We start from the raw sequence: 9,865 nt of genomic DNA, 5'->3' as shown, positions 1-9,865 counted from the left end.
TAAACCCCCTTGCGTTCTAACACTCCTCACCGAGGTGGGAGGCTAGGTGCGGCTAGGTTTAAATTCTGAGTGATGCCCAATTCAGCACTATCAGTCCAGTCGCGTTTAATATGTATCAAACTATTACGATTTGGATTCACTAATAGTGGACTGCACCTTCAGTCTAGTCGTGCTCATGAACTAGCACGGCCACTCTCGAGTCTTTGGTCGCATTCAGTGAGAAACCAAAACGACTACCTACTTTAAAAAAAAGTGCAGTTTATTTAAACAACAGATATATAGGTTCTTAGGATTGCCGGTGATAAATACACTGTCTGCAAAGCACGTGCAAATGAAAGTATTGTTACATACAGAAAACGCACGACAAAGTTATAAACGATACAGCCTGGCTCTAAATGTAGAAAAAAAGAGTCTCTAGAGAAATTTCTAAGTTTCCCGAGGAAGCACTCGGTATAATCTAAGTCTTACCCAAAGGCGTCCCTATGGGGGGGGAAGAGAGGCTCAGCCCGTCAACTGATCCCAGAAGTCAGTGATGGAATTCTTTGAGATGGTGTCTTCCCTGGGTATCCCCCCTCTCTCGGGCTATTTTTATACTATTTGTTATCTTCCAGGTGGAGTTTGAGTGACTTTAGTCATACATACTTTTATCATGATTGGTGTAAATTTCTCTCGCTTCACAATTAAAGGTATAGTTTACGAGAAATTCAGGGCGTAGACTCAAGAAGGAGTGGTCGCACCTTGGAGGCGGGTAGCCTTCGGGATGGAGGTGTGTTTTGGTATTATAATGACATTAGAATGAGCAAAGTTCGCACAAAGGACAGCATTTCATCAAAATTTGACAAAATGTTGGCTCTGAGCATCTAGCGGGCAGCTAATTGGCAGCTTATCTGTTTCATGGTATCATCCCATTCCCGTATCCGCTATACATCATAAGGTAAAGCCACGGAATAATTGCATCCTGTCCCGTACCTCATGTAGCTTATCAGGGAACCACAGATGTTGTGTCCTTCATGCCAGCTGCGGCTATTTTCTACCTCAGAAGCCTCTTGATTTTATACTTTTCCTTAATGTGTGAACAATGCTGTACTTTTGTATTTTTTAGCTAATTTAGTATTTATTCCACAAAGGTGGAGTTTGAGTGACTCTAGTCATAAATACCTTTATTATGATTGGTGTAAAATTCTCTCGCTTCACATTTAAAGGTATAGTTTACGAAAAATTCAGGAAACAGACTCAAGGAGGAGTGGTCGCACCTTGGAGGCAGATAGCCTTTGGGATGGAGGTGTGTTTTGGTATTATAATGACATTATAATGAGCAGAGTTCGCACAAAGGACAGCATTTCATCAAAATTGGACAGACTGCTGGCTCAGGGTAGTAAGTATGCAGCTTATCAGTTCCATAGTACCATCTCGTTCCCATATCTGCTGTATTTATCACAGGGAGAGAGCATGGACTCTCCATTACACTTCGTCCCCCGTGTTGCTTTGCAAGCAATATTGTACAGGGAATCGCAGATGCAGTGAATTCTTTGCATACCAGCTGTGGCTGTATTCTACCCTAGAAGCTTTTTGATTTTATACCTTTCCTTAATGTATGAACAATGCTGTGGTTTTGATCATTTTAGTAATTATTCCGTAATGGCATCTCTGAATACCAAATTACATATTGCCATGTAGCCAAAAAGGCCACAATAAAATCAGCAATTCTCTGAAGCAGTATAAGACCTATATTTCAAAATGGATACTAACTCCCTTTCAATGAGTTGTTTCCCCTCCCTTAATCCCAATCAAATGGTACTGAAAGAAGTAAGCAAGCATCCATTCTATTTGTTAAGAGTTACAGGTCTGTCTCCAGTACTAAAGGCTAGTCTTAAAAAAAAAAAAAAAAAAAAAAAAAAAAAAAAAAAAAAGCACACAAGAGACACCACCACCAAAACAAACACACACAACTTTCTGATGAATTTATTCTTTTAGCCATCTGCATTAATGGATTTGTAAACTTTGTTTTTAATATGAGTAAAACATTTTCCCCATTCTAATTTAGTTCTCCCAGCATCAGTTTAGACCTCTTGCAGAGTTGGAACGGACAAGTTGAATGAAAGAAACTTCTGAATGCAATGCAATTTAAGTACCCAGATTCCATGGTTCTGCAGAAGAGAGCAAGAAAGCATCTTTAGTAGTAGCAAACTCAGACTGAGCAGATAATGGAATGAGCCTCTAGTAACATTTTAGTAAGGGAACTGGAGGTTTTATTTTGCTTTGGGGCAGCTCATGTTGAGCAGACCTGATGCAAGAAGCTACCAAAAGACTTAAGACCATGCCATCAGACAGCTATGGTAAGAACCCATGAGACAGAAAGTTTTCAGCAGGCTCCGAACTCCTAGTGTCAACTAGACCATAAGATTGAGTTATGGAGAACAGAATCAACAGCCACACTGCTGTTTGTTAGCTTGCTATGAAGAGTCGCTTCTTTTTAGTGTCATTAGGTAACATCACTTGAGATACTAGTTTTATATAACAGTGTAACATACATAAGTTTCTACATTTCCAGTTTGAGACAAATACTGAAATTCATAGTTTTTTTGGTATTACAAAAAGTGCAAGATAAGTTTATATACAAGACTAATTGCATTACTGGCTGAATTTCATACTAAGGCTGTTTCCAAGTTGACTTTCTTATCTCTCCAGTTCAGCAACTGCTTAGGCATTTGATTTAACAATACTATTTCAAGTTTATACTTAGCATTAACAGAAAAACCTCTGACACATCAGCCATCACCACTGGCCAAGAAAGTAGCTGTTACAGTCAGTTATAACCAACTGATTTAGAGATGTGTTAGTAAAGGAGTTCTTTAGAAGAGGCACTGTTTTCAAGAGATTGAGGACTACCTCACATTAATGGCACAGAGGTGGTACATCTGTTCACAAGGAATCTAGGCATGGAGTAAAGCCATGATTGTCTTTCTGCTGTCTAACATACTGGAAACATGCCGCATTACACCACGTGACAACTCAAACTGAGCAACATCAGGGACATTCACTGATATATACATGCAAGAGGCCTATCTACTTGTTCCATTTGTCTGCCAAGCCACCTTAATAAAAAAGCAATCCCTCCCTGAAAAATGCCAGATTAGCACTAAGACAACAGTTAGTGTCCATGACTACCTCAATGTTCTGCAAGAAGCGTTTCAGCTTATCTGACCCTACAGTATAGGTCTCTAGTACTCAGGACCCCAGCAGTTCTGTTACAAACCCCACAGTTAGTCCCTTTATTACACATTTATGACAGTGCTACTTTTACCATTTGTTAAATGGACAAGTATTGGATTTTTCCTCCCCCCACCATACAGTTTACATCTTTGTGGCTCAGAGACCAAGTCATGTGTCCAGTCACCAATTAGGAGTGTCCACTTTACAACTGGCTGCTGTTGTGATAACATGCAACTGCATGATTAGAGCATGGAGTTTCAGCTACTAATTCAATTCCCTTATGAGAAGGCAGCATTTCTTCCCCAGATACTGTCCTAAAATATAGTAACTGAATAAGTGCCAAAGAAAGAGGAATTGTGGTGACCATATTTTCAAGACACATGACTGCTGCTAAGCTCTTCTGTGGAAGATTGTAGAGAAATAAAGTAAAATTAATATCCACCAATTTGAATTTGGGTCTTCAGCATGAGTCCAGCTTTCCATTTGCTTTGCCCTGAATTACCATCTTCACAGTATGTTCTTTGAGGGTTCATACTTCAATCCACCTGGACATATTTTAGATTAGACATCATGGAACAGCAGCAAGAGTGGCAGACAGCAAAATGAAACAAGTAGAAAAGTCATGTTGAGAAGAGGTCCAGTTATTCCATTTGTCCTTTTCTGGTTGTGCCTAGCATGATGAAAAGGACTTAAGGTTAGGATAGCTTTAAGTTATAGTTTTATTGCTTAGAGCCACTAAGAGAACAAAACCTAAAGCAATAAACAGCAACACTTGTCTTCTGTTCAAAGCTAGACAGTATTTCAGGGGAAGACTTAGAGATGTGGCAAAAGAATAGATTTGCTAGTTTGACAGTTCATGTTGTCTAGTCAATGGTAAAAAGTTTGAGTTACATTAGTTTCTAGCAACAAAAGCTCTAATAGCGCTTATCCTGTTTTTACTGTAATTCACCTAGAGTACAAACCACAATATTTAGGGGATTAAACTTCAGAAAGCTATATAGGGCACTTTGTGCTAACGCCCTCCTAAAGAGATATCTGGAAGATTTTAGTCAGCCCCTGAGTTTTTCAGCACATTTACTCATTAACTTTCCTCAAGGAAGGGAAATCTAGATCTATTGCGGCCTTGAGATTTAAGTCTACAGAAGAATAAAAATCTTTATTTCTAAGAAAGTGAAGCCAGCTAAGGCTTAGCCAGAACACAGCTATATACAAGTCTGAATAGAGGTACTCTAGCAGAAGCGTTCTTTTAAGGGATTGCTTGCCATACTTCAGAGGAGCATTAAAGTTAAGCCAGTGTAGGTTTTTTAGACAGCTCTTTGCCAAAGGTTTTCCAGATCAATTTCAGAGAATAAAGTAGGTTGCCTTATTAGTGGAAAGCTTACCTGATCTATGCAAATGGGTTGCCAAAAGGATCGTGAAGAGGACCAGAAGGTGGTTTCTGAGATTCCTTCTAAGAAAGGGAGATCATAGGCTGTTAGTGGATTTCCAGGTTTATTCTGCATATTTGTATCGGATAGTTCCCATTCCAAACACCTTCTGGAAAGAGAATACTGCAGAGTGCCTGCTAAATACACGTTAACTGTACTGCTTTAACAAGAGAAAAGGTTTCCTAAATCCATGTTAGCAGTTATCCTAGTCTGAGGCAAGGTATCTTTCAGAAAAGCCATGTGTGCTTAATGAACACTCATTTGGAGCTGAGCCAGTATAGTCACCACAAGGCCTGTTTTAGCCAAGTGCTAGATGTCTTAAGTCAGTGTTCTGGAATTGAGCCAGAGTTTCCACCAAGGGCTTCAAAAGCTGTGTCCTAAATGGAGTGATGCGGTAAAGCCACTTTCTCCCTCAGGGGTACTGAACATGTGAGCCTCCCATTTGTTCAGCTAGAGAGATGCACAGTCAATGCTCCATCTACTCTGCAGAGGTAAGCATAGCCAAAGTGGAAGACTTCTGCAACTACATTATTTTTGTTGTTTTACAGTCTTTTGTAGAAGATCCCAATACAGGGCTGAAGAACTTCCTGGTAGGACTTGTAGCTTGGGGAACTGATTACGGGGGGGGGGGAGAGTGATGGTGTTTGGTTTTTTAATACTTACAGATGAGGCACTGAAAAGGTCTGGTTTAGCTTGACTTTCAAACAGGCCATCAGCTGGCAGCCCAGTTTGTCGGGGAACAGGCTTTGGTGGTTCTAGGGAAGAGACATACTGCTATATCACTAAACAGCTTTAAAAAGTTCTTGTCTCTGTCTGTATAGCAACATCAAAGCTCATCTAATTAGGTGCATAAAAACCCACACAGAAGTTGCTTTGAGCAGCATCACAATTTTATCTCCTGCTTGTCCCTCAGTACACTTAAGCTAGATGGGACTTCTAACACTGTACAGACCTAGTTTACCTCAGTCTAGTAAAGTAGTTTAGGCACTAGGTGTCAGTGTTTGGCCACTGACATTGGTCAATTCTTTATCATTATTAGGGGAGATAGTACTAAAAAATTGATTTAATGGTTACTGAAACAGGGTTGAAGGACTACCAGAAAAGAATAATGATCAGCCTGAGCAGCTATCCAAGCAGAAAAAAAGATTTTTCAGTCATTTTGGCAGACAACTTGCTAGCTTCTATGTCATCCTGATCTGTACTATCTTGAGGAATGCCTACTTTACTACTAAAATAATTGCTGAAAGATCCAGAAGCACCTGAAAGGCTTTGCTGCTCTCCCCTCCTTGCTGGCACTGCAGGTGGCTTTGTCAGCTGGAAGTCTTTGAACATTTCCTTGACGTCCTTCATCTCTCTATCACCAAGTGGATCCAGAGCAATAAAAGCATCGCGCTCTCTTTTGGATAGCTCCTTCTGGAGTGCAGTTCTAGGTGGTGGCTGAGGTGGGCTAGTTGTTGTTGACATGGAGGGTAGTACAGATGAGGTTTGAGCAGGTAGTGTTGAAGATGGGAACATGCTACTCTGGAAGGGATTTACAGCACCAGATGGCTGTGCCCATGAAGTAGATGGAACTTGTGCTGGCTGTGCCCAGAGACCAGAGGTCTGAGAGGCTCCTGGACCAAGATATGCAGGCTGGCTCCAGCTTGGCACTGCTTGAGTACCAAAGGCAAGTGGTTGAGTAAATCCTGTAGGCTGAACAGGCACAGACAAAGGAAAGACGGATGCAGCCTGAGTGAAAGCAGATGTCTGTGCACTCCATGGTGATGAAGTTACTGGCAAGCCACCTGGGGAGATTGTTGTTACACAGCGCTTCAGTGACCTGAAAACCTCAAGTAGGAGTGTATCAATTCCACTAAGGGTACTGGCAAAACAGGTGCTGTTTGCAAAAGACTGTTGATTTACGCTTAAAATTAAGTCATTGGAAGGGGGAGAAGGGAGTTAACTTTTTTTTTTTTAACTTGGCTCCATTTTGGTCATGGAAGAACAAAATTGAGGTTGACAGAACAGAATTAGGAACATATGTCTATAATTTCTGTGCTGGGACTAAGTATTTACCACATAGTTACTTCTGTGTAAATGATTACTAAGCTGCAACAGTGCTACCCTGGCCTCCCAAGTTGTGCTTGGCACACTTAAACCTTGTGTACCTGAAGTAGCAAGCTGCTGTCAAAGTTTAAGCAAAACACCCTGTTCCAGTTAAGGATGCAAAGTTTAGGGCTCTATTCACAGAATTTAATAGTTTAGGGCAGACAACACATAGGTTAAAGGGCAGGGCACTGCACATGAAATAAAGGACAACTAGAACCCCATGTTGGTGTTAACAGATATATGTTAGACTGGAGCAAGAGCTTCACTTTGTGAACTAACCTAGACCAGCCAATGGAGGTGCTGTAGTAGGACTTGTTTTGAAGAGGTCCAGTGGATTAGTTGGCACAGGTCCTGTCTGTGCCACTGAGGTCAAGCTGAGACTCTCTGTAGTTGACACAAACAAGTCTGAGCTAAATAAGTCATTTGACGCAGTCTAGAAAGAAAAAAAAAGCTGTCGTGAGATAGCATGGCAGAACACATGCTAGCTTGATCAAGACCCATCAGAGCTACAAGTTTTTATTTCAGCTACAGCAGAGCAGGGAACTTTGATACATCCTATAGAGACCAAGTATAAGAGTTTCAAACCTCACCATTTTGTTCACACCTACTGAGATACATGGCATTAAGTAGGTATAATATACAGTAGTTACAAGTCACAAGTCAACAGCAGAAGAATAAGACTTAAAGTGACTGAATTATTTCTAGCATAACAAGCTCCCCCCCATTCCTGCTCAGTCTGCAGTGACCCCTGCAGTTGCGGCAAGGTCAGCAACTGTGTTTTGTTTCATTTCAGTAAGACAAATGCAGCTGACCCAGAGCCACCCTGTGTCTAATCAGGCAAGCAATTGAGATTGCCCTCAGTAGGCAGGTACTGCAAAACTACATAGGTTTCTGTAAGCTAGTACCTCATTGTTATGAAACCACAGGCCAATGGGCATACAGCCCTCATAACGGATTTTGACATTATATCAAGTGATAATATACATAGCAGTATACTTACCAGACCTTTACAGAAGTATGGCAGCATTAAGGAAGAAAGTATAATTTAGTGATCATAGCTACTATGAAGCATTCATGAATATTAGAGTGTACCATGGCTACAGAGAGGTTAGACTAAGTATGGCAGGTGAAAGAATAGATGTGCTGTGAAGCTGTTTAGCCAGTTACATAGTATGAAGAAAGAAAAGCTTCCTTCACCCAGCTTCTTTAAGTAACAGCATACATATCACCATTAATTACTTGAACATTGTTCACCTTGACAGACCTCCTTCCTCTTCCTGGCTTGGTACTTTGTGGTGGTGGGCTAATTGTTATAGACTCATGTGACATGAGCTGGATATTGCTTTCAGAATCCAGCTTTACTCCATTCTGCAGAGATACTCCTTTGGAAGGATCTTCCACAAACAGGTTTAATGGGGCTTTAAAAAAGCCATTCTGTTCTCTCTCTGGTACCCCATTTGGAGTTCTTGCTGCAGGCAACTTACTCTCAAACAGCCACTGATTTGTTAGTGCTTCTTGTTTGCCAGTTCTATTAGAAATCTGGTCAAACTGTTTACCAAAGCAGTCAACATCACTATTTGAAGCACCATTACCCACCAGTGTCAAGGTACTCAGACTTTCCTTCTTCTGATCAGCAGATTTTAGAGAATCAAATAAAGGCAGTGCAGGTTGGTCTGGCTGTGCAAAAGGATCATCACTGAAAGGGTCTGGATTAGGTGTGGGAAAGAAGCTGAGATTGGTAGAGAAAGAACTCTCAGGCAAGAGGGGTGGCTGTGGCTTTGGTTGTGGAAGAGAAGTTGTGATGCCATTCAAGAAGAGATCCTCTTTTACAAAAGTCTGTTTGGTCTCAATTTCAGAGTTTAGATCCACTAACAGAATCTCTTTAATTTCCTATTTGTTCAGAAAGAAAAAAATAAAGTTAGCTTTATGTATCACTTGCTTCATAGTACACAAGCTCAAGGAAAATAGCTGCAAAAGGAGAGATCCTGGTATCCAACACATCATACTAATATTCAACGTCACAGTGAAGTTACACTAAAGCTTCATCTTAAGCCATTAAGGCAAGCACCACAAGCTGTGGTCAAGTCACAGATACTTACTGTCAGAAGCTCAATGTTAAAAGCACCTGTTTCAAGATCCCTTAGTTAAGTATCAGATGCTTGTTCTACAGCCTAAAGACTGTAGAGTCATTAAGCACTAGTTGTACCTAGGCTTTCACTTGAGTCAAGAAGCCCTGGTTGACTTTAGTCCTTTGTTTTGACAAGTTGTGAAGTCATGCTGCTTTAGTACAACTTCAAGTTGCAGCCTCAGCTTTGGAGTAAGATTAGAGAGATATTTGCAGGTGGAAGAGGTGAACATGCCATCTCTCTACCAAGCTGGCAGTAGAAGGGTAAGACTTAGTCACTAGCTGGACTAACACCTATTGCAGCACCAATTGGATCACGGCTGATGGTGGCTTATAGTGCTAGAATAAGCCAGTAGGATTTTTGGGGTCACACTGAGCTATGACAAGCTAAATGCATACTTTTGTACAGTTAGGCCACATCTTGAGCTAGGGCCACCCACCTAGAACAGCCAGGAGTCCACTCTGAGCAACTTAAATAAGTATTTGCTTGTCCATAAAATGAGCTTCAGCTTCAAGGGTCTTTAGTTGAGTTTCTGTAATAGCTTTCATAATAGCAGAGGCATGTACTGCTAGTACATATTTCTAAAGGCAGATGACTAACAATACAGGATTATCTCTCACACAGTCTCAAGTTCTCAAGTGAACACTGCTGGATAAGAATGACATTAGCTACTCTAGTTAGTAAGTAGATACTATTATAGCCCTAAGACATTTGTCTAGATGATAGCTGAACAGATGTCTCAGTGAAACAAGAACAAAGTAAAAAAAAACCACCAAAAAAACCCCCTACAACAACAAAACCAAAACAGGAAAACTTTGCTCTCAAAGCAAGAACCAAGACAACTAAGCTACTTACTGTTCTACTTACTGTGGGACTGCTCACATCAGGAGGCGTTGACATATCCCCAAACGAGTCCATCTGGTCAACTCCCTTGAAGCCAGAAATATTGAAAGAATCATTATCTGTTACAGTTCTTGCAAGAGCAAGAATCAAGCATTATGTAGATCTACT

At 40.8% G+C, this 9,865-nt stretch overlaps 1 protein-coding gene across 10 annotated transcripts in view; it reads right to left on the bottom strand.

The window, feature by feature from the left end:
* Nucleotides 1–238: 238 nt before the first annotated feature.
* The window catches only part of LOC141735536 (disabled homolog 2-like), a 31,880-nt gene continuing 22,253 nt past the window's right edge, over nucleotides 239–9,865 (bottom strand). For 3 of the 10 annotated variants that reach the window (XM_074568495.1, XM_074568500.1, XM_074568496.1), the window contains exons 8-14: nucleotides 9,710–9,784; nucleotides 7,983–8,618; nucleotides 7,008–7,161; nucleotides 5,900–6,424; nucleotides 5,304–5,395; nucleotides 4,596–4,663; nucleotides 239–3,883 (exon numbers count right to left, since the gene is read on the bottom strand). In XM_074568495.1, coding sequence (XP_074424596.1) covers nucleotides 4,601–4,663; nucleotides 5,304–5,395; nucleotides 5,900–6,424; nucleotides 7,008–7,161; nucleotides 7,983–8,618; nucleotides 9,710–9,784 — 1,545 coding nt within the window. In that variant the 3' untranslated portion in view covers nucleotides 239–3,883; nucleotides 4,596–4,600. The other 7 variants (XR_012584772.1, XR_012584773.1, XR_012584774.1 and 4 more) reach the window with 7 other exon arrangements.

The sequence above is a fragment of the Larus michahellis genome, chromosome W (assembly GCF_964199755.1).
Source record: "Larus michahellis chromosome W, bLarMic1.1, whole genome shotgun sequence".
Lineage (NCBI taxonomy): Eukaryota > Metazoa > Chordata > Aves > Charadriiformes > Laridae > Larus > Larus michahellis.
The sequence above is the reverse complement of the archived record's forward strand: the minus strand, read 5'-3'. Positions and strand labels throughout refer to the sequence as shown.